Source organism: Oratosquilla oratoria, chromosome 18 (genome assembly GCF_046742065.1).
Source record: "Oratosquilla oratoria isolate Oo_2021 chromosome 18, ASM4674206v1, whole genome shotgun sequence".
Lineage (NCBI taxonomy): Eukaryota > Metazoa > Arthropoda > Malacostraca > Stomatopoda > Squillidae > Oratosquilla > Oratosquilla oratoria.
Window position 1 is genome coordinate 43,402,532 of NC_134794.1, and position 17,618 is coordinate 43,420,149.

General features: G+C 38.0%; 1 protein-coding gene across 1 annotated transcript in view; it reads right to left on the reverse strand.

Moving 5' to 3' along the window:
* Positions 1–17,618, reverse strand: part of LOC143034854 (uncharacterized) — a 69,317-nt gene that overhangs the window by 5,892 nt on the left and 45,807 nt on the right. Inside the window, exons 6-12 of the mRNA XM_076201198.1 lie at positions 16,849–17,016; positions 16,461–16,533; positions 15,959–16,182; positions 12,094–12,315; positions 11,619–11,762; positions 9,835–10,002; positions 3,867–3,950 (exon numbers count right to left, since the gene is read on the reverse strand). Of these exons, the coding sequence (XP_076057313.1) occupies positions 3,867–3,950; positions 9,835–10,002; positions 11,619–11,762; positions 12,094–12,315; positions 15,959–16,182; positions 16,461–16,533; positions 16,849–17,016 (1,083 nt within the window). The remainder of the gene's footprint in view (positions 1–3,866; positions 3,951–9,834; positions 10,003–11,618; positions 11,763–12,093; positions 12,316–15,958; positions 16,183–16,460; positions 16,534–16,848; positions 17,017–17,618) is intronic.

The following is a 17,618-nucleotide window of genomic DNA, read 5'->3' on the forward strand; positions in this document are numbered from 1 at the left end:
AATTTATACAAATAGAGGAAATTTCTATCTATCACATTCTATCACACACGCTAAAAGCTCCCACTACACTTAACCCTCGATTTAATGGACAAATTGCATGTAGGAACCCTTGTCCATTTATCAGCAAAAAGTCCGATTATTTGAAAATCGGGGTCCCATCTGTTACCCAATACTGGAATACCGGACAGAAGTTCGTTACCAAGAAAATTGTCCGTTAGGTTTCGGTGTGGCACATACATATTACACATGTTAATAAAAACGCTACAGTTACATATGGTATAATGATGTACATTACATATAAAGAAGAAAGTGGGAACCATGCGTTAAGGTGTTCGGCATGCACATACGTTACTATCGGGACACCTATCAGACATAAATCTGTTTACATAGAGAAAACTTGTCCCTTAGGTTTCAAGCATGCACATACGTATTAGATTATGTAATAAAAAAGCTACAGTACATATGTATAATGATGTACATTACATATAAAGAAGAAATTTGAACCCATGCCATTAGGTTTTCGGCGTGCACATTCGTTACTACCGGGACACCTATCGGACACAAGTCCATTATGTAGACAATTGTCTGTTAGGGTTTCAGCATGCACATATGTATTAGATATGTTAATAAAAAGCTACAGTACATATATATAAATGATGTACATTACATATAAAGAAGAAAATTTTAACCACACCATTAGGTTTCGGGCGTGCACATACGTATTAGATATGGAATAAAAAGCTACAGTATGTATGTAGAAATGATGTACATTACCATATAAAGAAGGAAATTGAACCATGCCGTTAGGTTTCGGAGTGCACATACACCGTTACTACTGGAAACCGTAGTGGACAAATTTTTCATTTTACAGACTTCGTCTGGCATTTTCACTGTTACTACTGGACACACTTTTTTTTTTGTTCTGCTAAATCGAAAGTCTGCAAATTCAAGGTTTGCGAAATCCAAGGGTTGAGTGTATTTGGCATTAGTTCAGCAAACCACCGCTACGGGGTGGGTGGCACACTGCTCCACCATGCCCAGCCCCACAGTTTTTTAACTGCCAAGGTTATAAGTTATTGTTGTGATCAGTGCTGCACACGGTGTCCCATGTGTTGTGCCTCTGTTTTCAGAGATTATTCAATATCTTTTTTGCTGTTTGAATATGCTGCCCAAATGTCCCTTAGTGGGCCTGCTAAAAAAAAGAAAGGAATAAAGTTCTGAGTATATGTGAAAAACATAGACCTTTTGGAATAAGTCAAGACTCAGAAACATTGGTGCATAAGTTGTGTGAAATTTTCAATGTCAGGTTCTTTTTCCACTGTGTATGACTTGAAGGAAACAGGAAAACACAATTGAGGGAATGTTTATGCTAAAAGTGGAACATTAAAAAGTATGGACATGCATAAAACTATGAGGCACAGATAAAAGTGAAAGACTTAGAGAAAGGCTTTGATTGCAGTGGAATAGAACAGCATCACAGTGAAGGAAATTAAATTTTTTCTAGTGAGATGGTGACGGACCCTGGCCAAAATTTTCCATGAAAACTCTTAAGTTAGATTTGAATGGCCAATACAGTGATGGGTGGCAATGCATAAATTTAAAAAAAAAGGTTGTGATTTATGTACAATATATTAGCTTTGCCAAAAGTAGGAAATCTCCCGAACTCTGAATAGGCCCAGGTCCGAATGATGCCAATTTTGGGAACTTCAACCTGTGTGTATATATATATATACTATTATATATATACTATTGTATATATAAAATATAGTATACACACACACACACAACACAACACATGCCACTGGGAAGAAGTAAAAAGTGGTGTTCCCGCATAGGATCAGTATCTTGGCGCCGATCATGTTTGCTGTATACAGTTAATGACCATGAATGAAGGCGTGGAGATCTAAATGAATTTTTTTGCAGATGATGCAAAATTACTTACCATAACATACATTCATATTACCAAGGCTTTTTCCCCCTTCCAAGGGAGGTAGCCACAAAAGGGAAAGGCATTAAAAACACTCCCACCCATTTCATCCCTAAATACACTCCACCACCCGCTCCCACCCTTTCCTCTCATCTGGAGCACCGCTCCTGGATGGACGGGTCATCCCTGAACCCTGCCCACCCCGCCCTACCCGGGTCAGACGCAGTGTCGCAAGAACACAGTACAATCCACAGCAAGGCCGCTTCATTTAATCGGCGACCCCCCCTCTCCGTCCCCCCTTTGCATATAAGGAGAGGACGGGGAGAAATCCCTTCGGGCTGCGTCAAAATTTACTCACACATACTACCCCACCCCCCACCCCCCCGCCCCATTCCTCCCTCATGCCAGTCCCCCCCCACAACATTATCCATATACAAACCATTTCTCCACTCACCTCTGTCTTCCGTCCTCTCCCCTTCCTTCCTTCAACAGACATTCCCCTCTTCCCCAAAGCCCCCTTCACGGGAAGAGGACTGCAACTCATTGCAACAAGATCTGGATATGATATAGGAATTGGACTCAAAAGTGGGAAGTGAAAATTTAATATAAAGAAATGACAAGTATAATGGAATTTGGAAAGAGTAAAAACAGAATATCAAAAGATTAGAGAATTGAAGAAGAAAAAATAAAAAAACGCAAACTCTGAAAAAAGATCTTGGAGTGATGATTGGAAAGGACATGAAACCTGATAAGCATATAAATAAAATATTCGGAGAAACCTACAATTTTATTTGAGGTCCAATCAAAGTGGCATTTACTTATATGGATGAAGAAATGATAAAGAAAATACTAACTATACTAAGAAGACCAAAACTTGAGTAACGCAGCAGTCACTTTGGACACCCAGTACCCAAAAAGAATATAAGAAACGTAGAAAGTATTACAAATGAGCGACAAACCCCACCAAACTAGCACCGGACTCTCGCCGAACTAACATATGAGCAAAGACTATCCAAAACTGAACCTACCAAACTCTGGAACAAAGGAAGAGAAAGAGGAGTTTTGGCTGACTATCTACAGAATAATGAAAGGAATGGAAGTTTTTGACAGGGAATGACCGTTGTTAGTGTGGGTCCAACGGTTAAAAACGAGAGGAAACACGGAAAAATACTGAAAAAAGATAGTTATAGCAAAAAAACTTGAAAAAAAGGCAAAAAAAACAGTTTTTCCACACACAGAGCGATTAATACATGGAACAAAATTAGACAACAAAAACAGTATGTGCAAACACTATACAAGATTTTAAGATAAAACTTGATGCCGGAGAGATACAAAGACGGGTCACCGACGAGCATAGCTCCCACCCCTCCCGTATATTACAACTAGGTAAATAACAACTAGGTAAATACACATACATATTCATCTTTTTCATTCAGCTAATGGGAAGACTAAATGAAAGTGTACAATAAAATTGAAACTTCTGTTACTGGAGTGGCACAAATATGAGTGGCTTTAATCCATGTAACTGTGGGAAGGCTAAGTCTTTTTCTGTTCCATTTCTATGTTTTTGAAGATACACCAATATATCAAGAGCTTTTTTCCACCTTAACAACAGAGGTAGCCAAAGTCAAAGGCATGTTTACCTACTTCCCCATCACCCTTTTCCCCCTCTCATCTTTGTATCCTTGCCCACTGCCCTGGGTCAGAAGCAATGTAGCAAGATACCATAGACAATACATTCATGATAATTCAGGTAAATTAAAGGAGTATTAACATGACGATAACCACACATGGGTTTAATAAACTAACACAACACCTTCTTTTTCACTACTTTCCTTCCTACCTAACCTGGACAAAACCTGAAGAAGCGACGTTCCAATTTTGGGCACTGGTTTTCCAATTGGCCAGGTGTCTACATTCTGATCAAATTCCGGTTTACTGAAGGATAGGAGGACGTTTCAGGGTCTTTACCACCACTCTGTATAGCTGCATCTGCCTTTGTGCCAACAATGCCTAAAATAGTCTGTAAAAAACAACATACTTTGAATAATATTTTGTTTAATACTCGATTAAGGCAGTCAGTGACAGAGTTTGGGAAAGTATGTGACAGAAGAAAGTAGGTAAATATGGGCAAAACTAAGGTGATGTGATGTACAAGAGGAGAGGACAGTAGCAAGTTGGAAGTAATTCTTAGAGGAGAGAGGCTGAAGGAGGTGGACAGTTTTAAGTATTTGGGGTCACACATGGCAAGAAATGGAGGAGTGGGGGGGTGTAGGTAAATTGTAGATTAAGAGAATCAAATAAATGTCTTGAGGTATTGAAAAGTTTCCTGAGACATAGGCATCTGGGAACGGATGCAGAGATGATATGTAGAGGTGATTGTACCAAAAGCATAGTATGGGGCAGAGACTTGGAATTTAAGAGGCAGAAAGATGTTTATTAAATGTGTTTGAAATTAAATATCTGAGAATTAGGTAAGGGTTACAAGGTTGGACAGAGTGAGAAATGAGGAGGTGAAGAGGAGAGTGGAGGTGGAAAAGGAGAAGGTAGATAAGGCTAATGAGAGTACTGGGATGGTATGGACACATGGAAAGAATGAGTAAAGAAAGGTCATCAAAGGAGGCAACTTTCTCTACTTCTAAAAAATAGGCAATTTCAATATAAAAGTACTTTACCATCAGTTATCTTCCACTACCTTTGTAGTGTATTCACATTAAAGAAATTATTAGGTTAATGGCGACATGCGCCTTCTGTTTCTGTTTTGTTCAATGTTGAATTCGCGCGCTTCCCGGAGCGCCATAATGTAAACAGAGTGTGAAATACACACAGTGCCGGAAGCCTATGTTTCCTTCAACCCTTCCGTGTAACCATGGAGAACAGAGAAACTAATTGGCACCTAAGGAAAAGCCAATACATAACAATGGCGATGAGGATCAAAGTGTTTTTTCTGGTGGTTTAGGCCAGAAACAGTGATAAACGGTCTATATGCAGGAAAACATTCTTCAGCTACGCGCATCGTAACGCGGGGGTAAGCTATGCTAGAGGTGACCACACAGAGTGTAGGTGCCTTTGCTTATATTGCTTCCTGTTACACAGCACCGGACATCACTTGTTTTCTCCTACATGAGAGGAGAAAGGGTTACAATTTCCTAGTGTGACGTGTCTGATAGTTTTCTAGCCACGAAGCTAGACCAGGGTGAAAGATGGCATCTTCAAACAAGATTGGGCCATTTAACCCTGAAGAACTCCCTTTTGATGTCTACTTGGCTTTGTTTGAAGCCCATGTAGCCACACAGGATATAACTGATGCTGGCAAGAAGAAGAATCAGTTATTTGTGTCCATAGGCACCAAAATGTTTGGAATTTTAGCGAATTTGACGGCACCAGATATGCCAACTACAAAGACAAATGATGAGCTGATAGAATTAATGAAAAACCATTTCATTACAAAGCCATCCTATCACCGAAGCTTGTGTTCGTTTCAACAAAGGCGTAAAGTTGAAAAAGAAACTGTGAAAGAGCTATATGCAGACTTGAAGAGACTGGCAAAGGATTGCAACTTCGGCACCATGTTTGATGCCAGGCTGAGAGACCAATTGTTTATGGCAGTGGACCATGAACCCTATTTCAAATATCTACTTGCTGAAGACCTGAAACTAGAAGCATTAACATCTTCAACACTCCTAGAACGCATTCTGTTGCTTGAAAAAGCTCACATGGGGGAAGGAGAGACAGGTAATCCCAGTTCATCAGGTACAGTACAAAAAGTGCATAGCAAGACTGTGTCAAAGTGTAAGCATTGTGGTTTCCTGCATCCAAGTTCTGCTTGTAGGTTTAAAGACTCGGAATGCCACTATTGTGGTCGACAGGGTCATTTAGAAAAAAATTGTAGATTTAAGCAAAAGGATGCATACAAGCAAAATAGCTCTAAAAGTTTTAAGAATAAAAATGTCAAATCAGTTTCTGAACAGGAACCAGAGCATGAAGAACACCAGTGTAGTGCTAATAATGTTGTTGATAAAAGCATGTTGCTGAAAGTTTCTTGTAATTGTCTAAAATCTGTTAAACCAGAAATGTACAATTTTGTGTTAAATGATAAATCTATACCTTTAGAGATAGATTCTGGTTCATGTGTTTCACTGATAGGTGAAAATTGGATAAAAGTACTAAATGTTAAAATGACTCCATCTTCCAAAGAATTGATTGCTTATGGAGGTCACCAAATAAAGGTAAAAGGTCAAGTTGATCTTGTAGTAAGGTTTAATCACTATAGTACAAATCATGTATTTTTTGTTACTGATTCACACTGTAATGACTTATGTGGGAGAGATTTAATGAGCAAAGTAGGCATAAAGATAACTGGTTTAGATGAAGCTTTGAAAGTGAATTCAGTAAATGACATGGATGTTTCTGATAATCCTAAACAACTTTTGGATAGTTATAAAGTTAATGACAATTTACCTATTAAAGGAGTTGAAGCTAGAATATATGTGAAAAAAGATGCTACTCCTAAATTCATCAAAGCAAGGCTAGTGCCCTTAGCACACAAAGAGTTAGTTGATATTGCCATACAGGAGCTTGTAGAAAATAAAGTCATAGAACCTGTAGCTTATAGTGATTGGGCTTCACCCATTGTACCCGTCTTGAAAGATTCAGGAAAAATGAGAATTTGTGCTGATTTTAAGCATTTGAATGGTCAAATTAATATTGAGAAATACCCACTACCTAAGCTTGATGAAATGTTGGCTACAGTTGGAGATAATGAGGTGTTCTGTAAGCTTGACTTGTGTAATGCATATTTGCAAATGAAGGTTTCTGAAGGAGACCAGAAATACCTTGTTATCTCAACTGAAAGGGGATTGTTTAAATACAAAAGACTACCTTTTGGACTGGCATCAGCGCCGGGAATTTTTCAAAGGTACATATCACAGTTATTAAGTGATATTGATGGTTTGTTTATTTAGATGACATCCTTATATGCGCCAAGTCGAGAGAAGACCAAAGTGATAAAGTTAAGCTTGTTTTGAATAGATTGGCTGAAGCTAATGTCAAGTTGAATCTGGGAAAATGTGAGTTTAATAAAACTGTTATTGATTTCCTTGGTTATGTAATTTCAGGAGAAGGCTTATCACCATCACCAAATAAGGTTAAAGCTATTCGGGATGCTCCTGTACCAGAAAACTTGCATGAGCTACAGTCATTTCTTGGATTAGTCACCTACTATAGTAGATTTATCCCTAAGTTTTCTGAAATTTTGTCACCACTCTATGATTTAACAAAAAACAATGTCAAGTTTGTATGGTCAAACCAGTGCCAAGTAGCTTATGATGTCATTAAAGAAGCTTTATGTAAATCTAATGTCTTATCATGCTTTACAGGAAAGTCAAAATTGATTCTAGAATGTGATGCTTCTCCAGTAGGTGTAGGGTGTGTATTGATACAGGTTGAAAATAATGTTGAAAAACCTATTGCATTTGCTAGTAAAAAAACTTACTTCTGCTGAGAAAAATTACTCACAGACGGACCGGGAAGGGCATTAGTGTTTGGTGTCACAAAGTTTCAATACTATCTATTAGGTAGGAATTTTGAGTTGAGAACGGATCATAAACCACTGCTTGGATTATTTGGAAAAAACAAAGCAATTCCAATAAATTCAAATGCAAGATTAATCTGGTGGTCTGTTCTGTTGTCACAATATATCTATGATATTGTTCATAAAAGTGGTAAAACCAATGTGGTTGCTGATGCTTTGAGTAGGTTACCTATTGATGATTGTATCAATTCAGGTACACCACCAGAATATGTGAAACTTATAGAAAATTTCAATGCTTTTAACTTTTCTTTTGAAGTTGTACAGAAAATGACAAAAGCAGACCCTGTACTGAATAAATTAATTTCTCAGGTAAAATTTGGATGGACTAACAACTCGGATGTTTGTAGAGAATATTCTCATGTTAAAAATGATTTATCAATTCTTAAGGGTGTTGTTCTATTTAAAAATAGAGTTATTGTTCCATCTGCCTTAAGAGCTAAAGTGTTTAGAACTACTGCATTCCAGTCATAATGGAATTGTGGCAATGAAAGCTGAAGCCAGAGAAAACATTTGGTGGCCCAGGCTTTCTGATGATATTGAAGAGCTTGCAAAGAGTTGTAATGAATGTAGTGTTAGAAATAATCAAGTTTCTTGTAGAAAATTGATGTGGAATTTTGCTAGTAAGCCTTGGAGTAGGATTCACATTGATTATTGTGGACCAATAGAAAATAAGTATTTTTTTGATCATAGTAGATTCTTATTCTAAGTTTATTGATGTTTAATATACTTCAAGCATGACAAGTGCTAATACTATGGAATTGTTAAGAAAAAGCTTTGCTAATTTTGGTATTCCTGATGTCATTGTTTCGGATAATGCTGCTTATTTTGTTTCTGCTTATATCAAAGAGTTTTATGAAAGGAATGGAATAAAACTGATCAATCCAGCTCCCTTTCACCCAGCATCTAATGGATTAGTGGAGAGATATGTTAAAAGTTTTAAACAGGGAATGCTAAAATATCACAGGGGATCAATTAACACAAGAGTTAGTAGGTTTCTGTATAACAATAGGAGAACCATTCATTCAGGTACAAAAGAAAGCCCTGCAGAAATGATGTTTCACAGAAAATTTAAATCTCCTCTGGACAAATGTAAAACGACTAAAACAAAGGAGGAAGAGAATGTGCTGGTTAACAAGAAAAATGCTCTTGATTGTGTAGAAAGCAGATTTGAAGTTGCACTAGCAGTTTTTGCAAAAAACTATTCTAGAGGTGAACCTTGGTTACCAGGCATTATTATTGAGGTTGCAGGTGCCTGAAATTATGTTGTAAAAGTGTTAACCGAAAGTAGAGATTGAATTTGGCATAGACATTGTGATCAATTGAAAGCTAGGTATAATACTATTGAAAATGGAAAATCACCAGTTTCTGCATCTTCTCTGTTTAATTATCAAGTTGAAAATTCACTTATTAAACCAACTATTAGCAGTAATGTTGGAAACAAGGAAATTGTAAATGACTGTGTTGGCAGGGATACCATTTTGCAACCTGCAGGTGCCACTGAAGTACTTCCTAATATTAACATTGACAAATCTGTTAATGAACCTTATGTTCCTACTGAGCCTCTATTGAGGAGGTCAAATAGGTCAGTGAAACCTAGTAAAAGGTTAATAGAAACCATGTAACATTTTGTGTAAACCCATCAAAAATAAGAGGGGAGGAATATGTAGTGTATTCACATTAAAGAAATGATTAGGTTAATGGCGACATGCGCCTTCCATTTCTGTTTTGTTCAACGTTGAATTCGCGCGCTTCCCGGAGCGCCATAATGTAAACAGAGTGTGAAATACACACAGTGCCGGAAGCCTATGTTTCCTTCAACCCTTCCGTGTAACCATGGAGAACAGAGAAACTAATTGGCACCTAAGGAAAAGCCAATACATAACAACCTTGATACAATTTACATGTTCTTCTATCCTGCATTACTGCCATACATGACTTTCCAGTAAAATATCCAAAATTATTATGGAGATTTGGAGGATTTGAAACTAAGTCTTCTAGGTATAAACTTGAACTGCTTCTCCAACATAATTTTTTTTTCTAAATAATCCATTTATCTATGCCAGATTATTTTCCCCAGTCAATCAATCTATTGCCAAGTTCTCTTTTGCAGGACAACTACAGCTACCAGGTAACTGGTAACAGCCACTGGACAGCCCCATTGGTCATTCAGGGAAGAAACATTGTGTTGTTGTCTAGGGACTGTTTGTGTAAGATTGTGTAGGATGAGGTGCAGTGGCTGCACCCAGGGCAGCCTGATTCTGAAAGATATACAGTGTATAATAAACAAAAACAAAACAATATTATAAATGCTCACCTTGAATAACAAGCACTGTGCTAATTCCTTTCTATATTTTGGTGAAGAATCTATAGGTCTGTCATCTGGTTTAATTTCATTACCCAAAACTTGGGAAGCAAATGAAACCAATGACTTTGCTGTCAAGCGCTTGCCATACAGCGCTTTCTCAGTCTCAGTAGCACGGACCTGTGAGACAGGAATTCTGTTTTATCAATCAGTTAACTTAAATCTTTCTTGCAGGAGAAAAATAATCATTTCTTTGGATTTCACTGGAGTGTTCTTTGAGCACTCCAATATATTTCCTATAGATCTCTGTACTGCATTAGTGTAAAACTGCTTCTATATCACTAGCTCCCAGTAGTAGAAGGAGAGGAGCAACTGCTGACTGCCAACTCTCCTTATATGAAAAAGGGAAGGAAATACAGTTGAAGATGATAAAAAGAGATCTTGGGCCTAGTCCAAAGACCAAGTGTCAGCCCTAAGTTACTTCCAGATGGAACTCATGGAGAGGATAGGTTCTAAAGAATGACTGCAGGTAGATTATTCTCTCCATAATCTACCAAGCAGGATCACCACTAGCAGGTACTCATCATTAGTCCCTTGCCTCTTTAAATACTCCAACAACAACCCCCAGATAAAAGTCCCTCTGAGAAAACCTTAACCCACCAGACAAGAACCACACTGGCATGTCAGCACACAGGACACCATCACAGAAAACAGAACATCTACTACCATGCCCCACACTAACAAGCCCTAGATAACAATACAATATCTCTTCTCTAAGTAACTTATTGTCTTCACTGGAGGCTGCTGCTGGTTTCATAGAGGCTCTGGGTCTTCTACAAGAGAGACCAGGGGCAATGGATTGATTGAGTGAATTAATAAATAAACGAATAAATCAATCCACTGCCCATAGTCTCTCTCTCATAGAAGACCAAATGTCCTACACAAAACCAGCAACAGCCTCCAGTCAAGACCATAAGGCACTTAGAAAAGAGAAGTGTTATTGTCTTGGGTTTGTTAGTGTGGGGCATGGTAGTATGAGAGGTTCCCCATTTTCTATGATGGTGTCCTGTGTGCAGGCATGCTAGTGTGGGTCTTGTCTGGTGTGTTAGGGTTTTCTCAGAGGGATTTTTATTTGGAGGTTGTTGTTCGAGTATTAAGTTTGGTGGTCATTCTTGAAGGGATCGTTTAGTTATCTGGGTGTATTTACCTAGTTGTATTTACCTAGTTGTATTTTACGGGAAGGGGAGCTATGCTTGTGGTGTCCCGTCTTTATATCTCATTTTATCTAAAATATTTTTAAATTCATGTATTGTTTTTGCACACACTACTTTCTCATCTAACTTGTTCCAAATGTCTATTACTCTGTGAGGAAAGCTATTCTTTTTCAGATCTCTTCTATAGCTGTCTTTCTTGATTTTCTTTCCATGTCCTCTTGTATTTCTTTCATCTGAATATGTTTGTGTGGACGTTTTGTGTGATTTAGGTGGTTGGTTGTAGATGTTTGAGTAGTATGCTGCCAGTGTTTTTTTTGTTTTTTTTTTTTATTCTATTGGTGGTACTTTTGAGATTTGGTGTGAAGGGTGTGTTTTATAGAATATAAAAAACATTGAATAATAATTTCAAGTACTGATTTCAAAACTATAACAATTATTTCTTAACCGCAATACAATACTTACTACCCCTACAAAACCGTATAATAAAAATCATGATGTATCAAATAATTCATAAATTAACACAGTAAAATCAAGATTAACCAGTGGTGGAAACAAAAATATAAAAACAAACTCAAAACTTACAAATGCTGATCTGATACCACTAAGAACTACAGTTGGCCTTGTAAGAACACGGAAATCATCATTAGGATCTGTTCTCAGGACAAAGACAGCATTTTCATATGCATGAGCATTCACTGCACGTGGGGTGATTTTGAAGGATCTTACCTGTGTGAAGTAGTAATTGATATTTATTAGTCACACTACTATGAAATCCTTGCCAAGTGATGGCTAAAATTATGTCAACAAACAAGAAGAAATACAAAATTATATTAAAGTGTAAGACCTTGGGCAAGCATTCTAAGTGCGTAGATGTCATTCCATGTATTCATTTTATCACCGATTTATCTTATACCTATCATAACCATTAACATTGTTACTTTTTTATGTATTTACCAAGTCAGCAAACCCATTGTAAATGTTCATTTTTCTTTTTCTTTTTTTAATCACCATCACCTTCCATGTATATTTTTATCCGTCAGTCTTATTGCTCACTTACATGAGTATTTTCTGGAAGTGCTGGAATTGTCATGGAGAGGATGAGTTTTCTATCCATGTCCTCATTCAGAAACTCTTCTAGTGTAACTGTACTTGTCTGGCCACCTGCAGCTGCATCAGCAATGGTTATCTTCGTTTCCACAGCAAGAAGTGTGAGGAAGATGTCTGATGGAAACTCATTGTGCTGATGTTTCATCATTAGGTTACCTGCCCAGCTGCCGACCTGTTACCAAGTCAATAAAGATTATCTACACTGAAAAGATCAAACTTATATAAAAATTTCTTTCTATACTGAACTACTATTTCAAGGCATTACTTAACCCACTATTACAACTTCACGTTTGATATGAAAACTTACTTCTAGTGGAAATCAACTCCTTCAGCATAATAACATACTCTCAAGATTTATGATAAATGCCATATTTATCTGGAGGGAATTATCTATCACTAGCCATAACAAATTCAAGTAAAGTACTCAGAGATGAAAACTAGTAAGGCACCTCAACTAGATGGTTATCATGTAAAATGTCTGATATAGGAGGAAGTAGTTATACTGTAGGGAATGACTGATGAGACTGTTTAATGTCTACCTATTTGAATTAAGCATACTGATGGATTGATTTACATGTACAGTTCCACTACATGAGGGAAAAAAGTCAAGTATAAAGGTAGTAGTTTTAGAGGGATCAGTCTGTTCAATGTAGTTTGTATGGCATATGATAGGATGTTAACTAAGACGATTGGGAGAGAAATTGGGTAGTAAATGGGGAAAAGCAGTGAGGATTTAGGGGAGAAAATGGGTGGATACATAGAGTATTTGCAGTATGTGGCCAAGGGTTAGGTTGTCTTTTGAGCTTTCATGTATTTTGAAAAGGGATATGACAAGGTTGAGAGAGGTATTGAGTAGTGTGTGGTGCATGTAAGTGATACAGAGATGCTTGTTGATGGCAGTCAAATGTTTCTCCACAAGTAGTAGAGCTTATGTTAGGGTCAGAAATGAGAACAGTAAGAGGTGAAGATGGGACTGCAACTGGATCATGTAATGTCACCATAGTTGGTCAATATGTATATGGATGTGGTGGTATGGGAAGTAAATGTGAGAGTGCTAGGCAGGAGAGAAGTGTGAGGTGAGCCAGTTGTTTGCAAATGACACTATGCTTTTGGTTGAGTCAGAGGACAGACTCAAGCAAGATGGCAGAGTCTGAAAGTATGAGAGGGAAAAGTTAAAGTAAATGTGGGCAAGAGTTAGGTGATGAGAAGTACAAGTAGTAATGACATTGGTTGGTTGGATGTGAAACTGAAGGATTAAAGCCTGAAGGAAGGAAAAAATTTAAGTATCTGGAGACATACAGGGTGTTCGGGATAAATCTGACACTTTTTCAGAAAGGAAAGAAAAACATCATATCTTGGCCAAAAATAGATGTATTCTCAAAATTCAAAGTGTATCTCTAAGAACATCTTTTACCAAATACAGCTCACTCAAATAAGCTGCCCTGAGCCTCCACCATGGCCTCCAGGTGGGACCTGAACCTGCAGCACGCAGCCTTCACAGTGTCCTTCAAGAGACACCTGAAGACCAGTTTGATCCTGGCCATTAGCTCATCCTTGGTGTTGCAGGTGGTACAATTGGTGTCTTTTTCAACTGTGCCCCACACCACATAATAGTCCATGGGGTTGCAATCAGGCAAGCTGGGGGTCAGATGTTGGGACTGGTGAAGTCATAGAAGTTCTCAGACAGACACTTCTGTGTTTTCCCAGAGGTGTGACAGGGAGCAGAGTCCTGCTGCCACACACATGGTCTTCCCGCAGCCATCCTCTCCACCCAGCACTTGACAACAGTGGACAGCAACTCAATATAGCCATCTGAAGTAAGTCTGAGTCCCTCTTCAAAGATGTGGGGTGGCATGATGTGGCCTTTGCAGGAAACACATCCAAAGACCATCATAGTTTGGGGGAACTTGGTCTTCATGAAGAGTGGGACTTTGTGTGGACTGTAGGTTAGCCACCTGTTGTTCTGCAGATTGTGCAACTGGTCCTGGCAGAAGTTCTTCTCGTCTGAGAAGAACCAGAGCATCCCTAGCTCAACTGGGTGTTTGACCTTGTTGAGGAGTTTCTAGGCTTTCATAAGTCAGTTCTCTTGGGCTTTGGTGGTGAGTAGTTGGCCCTTGTGCCTCTTGTATGAGGAGTAGAGAAGATCCTCATTCAGTGCTTTCTTCATAGTTGCCACTCTGACATCCATCTCTCTCACCAAGGTCCGCATTGCCTTGCCTGGATCTTGTAGCACCCTTTTTTGCAGCTTCTCAATTAATTTTGTTGTGCGAACAGAGTCAGAACACCTGCTATGATCCTACTAGCCACCGCTTCCACATCTTCATCACAATTTTCCAGCTCACATCTCATGGCCTTCATGGTATTCAAGGAGCACTGAGCTGCAGCTAAGATTTCCGATTTTTTTTAATTCGGCACAAATCATCATGATGCAGGTCACTCTCTTCCAATATTCTGGTGCTTTCCAGTCTGCTCTCTGGCTCTCACACCCACCAATAGTACACTGAATCAGCTATCCATTGCACTTTCCCGCTATCAAATCCTTCTAATGGTTCTGAAATGACAGAAGATAACAAATTATCAAACTTATTCCGAACACCCTGTGCAAGGCAGGGAATGAAGTGGTGGAGGTGAATTATAGTGTAAAGGAGGCAAGTAAGTCTAAGAAGCCTAAAAAATGCCATGAGAAATAGTTATCTGGTGATGAATGCAAAGAGAAGACTGTAAAAGGGAGTGATCAAGCCCATGGCACTGTATGGAGCTATGGAGCAGCAACTTGAAATTTGAGGGAGACAACAGAAGAACCTAAATGTATTTAACTTGAAAAATCATAGTATTGCAAGTATTATGAGGATAGATAAAGTGAATGTGAAGGTGAGGCAGAACTGAGATGGAAAGTTGTTGCAAAGGGTAGACAGAAAAGTGCTGATATGGTTTGGGCATATGGTAGGAATGAGCAAGAAAAAATAGTATAGAAAGCAGACGTAGAGGGATTAAAGTAGAGAGGAAGAACAAGACTTAAAATAAGACAGATTAATGGATAGGGTTAACCACTTCAGTACAACTCAAATTCTCGTGTTCAGCATTGGCTGCCATATGTAATTTGCATCACACTACTCACATTATATTTGAGTAATAATAAACACAGAAAACATGATCAAACTTGTTCACAGAATCCAGTGGTAACTCATGTACAACTACAAAAAATATATATAATCAAAACATCGATGCCAGCATCCTCGTGTAACCACTTGTGACTCTTGACATCTATGTAGGCGTCATCATACCGAAGTGGTTAAGAGGAAACTGGATGAAAGATGAGGGATTATTGAGCAAGGAATCGGACGCAAAAAATAGGAGTGATGGCAAGCGGATGGAGAAATGAAGTGGCCTATGATTTTTTTCCAGTGGATAAGGGGGATGACATCACTATATAATGAAGTAGAAGGGGTACACTGGCTCTAGCTGTCTAGCCCTGCTGAGTAAGTACTGTGTCTTGCTGCATTGCTTTTGATACAAGTAGAGTGACAGGAGGCAAAGTTCACTTCATACATAAATTGCAAAAGACGAGTGGCGAGATGAAAGAGGTTTGCATGGGTGTGAGATGGGTGTGAGATGGGTGTGAGGCAGGTGAATGCTCTGAATTAGCTTTATAAGAGTGAAAAGACCCTTTGGTATGTATGGATGTATGTAAATATGTATGTATACTATACCATTGTGTGGATTAACTGGTGAACCAAGTCATGATATGAAAAATCATTAGCATTAAAAAGGGAAAATATATCTATATATAAAAAAAATCTTAAACCAGAACATACATTTCTCACAGCAACATTAGCCACAACTCGCCAGTGTTGGGCAAGATTTTCTAGATGCTGGTAGCCCTGCCAGGACTTTGCTGTGAGCTCAAACACTTCAATCACCCGTGCTAGGCTCACATTAGCACCAATGACCAGAGGTGCTTTAGTGGACACATGGTAAAGCTTCTTAATACTTGTAGTGTTGATATACATGTTGTATGGGCCATCCTCTTTGTATACACCTATCACAAGCAAGGTAATAATAAATAGTACTTAAACATAGTTCTCTTGCTAGTAACTTCATCCTAATATAAAACATTGTTACAACTACAGATATGTGGAACAAGTTAAAAAAAAAAATAAAAGAAAAAAATGTCTTCATGTTGTAGTAAGTATATAAAAACATAAATGGAAAAAAAGGAGAGAGAAGAGACATCAAATATTAAAAAAGCTTTAGCAATATTCATTGGTAAAAACATAAAAAAAAGAAAGAATTATTCTCAAATATTCTTATCATTACCCTGGCCTGTGTTGCCAACCACAATCCTATGCTTCATTCTTGGGTCTTTTTTGGAAAGAATATTGTAAACTCGCTGAAAGAAAAGAAAGACCAAATACATATATAATACCAACTCTACTAACTAAAAATATATTCTGTCATAGTATTGCAGTGTTGTCATCACAGTAGTTATGAATACATCAAATAGAGTAGCTGATCTTGATATTAGCCAGGTAGACAAAAAATGTACTGACAGCAACAACACTTTAAATTATCTAAACAAAATAAATGATATAATTATGTACAATCCTCAACCACATTCTCTATTTTTCCTCTAACACTTCTATCAATCTTAACCTCACCAGCGATGTATTTTGTTTAAGATGATTAAAAATTATCATACTGATACCTGTAAGTTCTGTAGTTTGTACCAAGATGCACCTAATTCACCTTCTTCAACAATTACCAAGTCTTCCTCATCACTGCAATAATCTATAGAATTTCTATTTTCATCTTTAGGTTTACAAGACCCTTTGCATTTCTCTCCTGTATGTGGACACATGGCTTTATAAGTATCCTGAAGTAGAAAACCAAATATAAAATTCATTGCATGATCAAATAAACATAAGTTTCACAATGCATTTGATGATATGATGATATGGTTTAACATCACAAACTACTCCCATCAGAAGGCTAGGACAGTGCCCCTTACAGGGAACTTTGTAGCATGGAATTTAATGAACCATACCCTTGGTTCAACTTCGCCAGTGGCAGGATTCGAACCGCCATCCCTTCAACCTTCACCGCAAGTAACAACACCCTAACTTGCTCAGCCAGCAAACTTCCAAGGCATTTGATAATGAAATGAAATGTTATCCTGCCATATCTAAATACAAAATCACTGCAACAAACATCTGAAAATGAATTGTAATGCTGTCCTCTCATCTCAGCAGTGTGATGACATGCATATGTTTTGCTACACCTTTATTCTTTTCTGTTCCTTTATTAATTGCTTCTGCATTTAATCTATATCTATCTACATACAAAAAGGCTTCTTTCTTATAACAGAGGTAGCCAGCCAAGACAAACACCCACCCCACTCATTCTACTCCCATCTAATGCCCTTTTGTTTCCCTTTTATCTTAGCTCCTTATGGATAAAGGGTCATCCTTGTCCCCC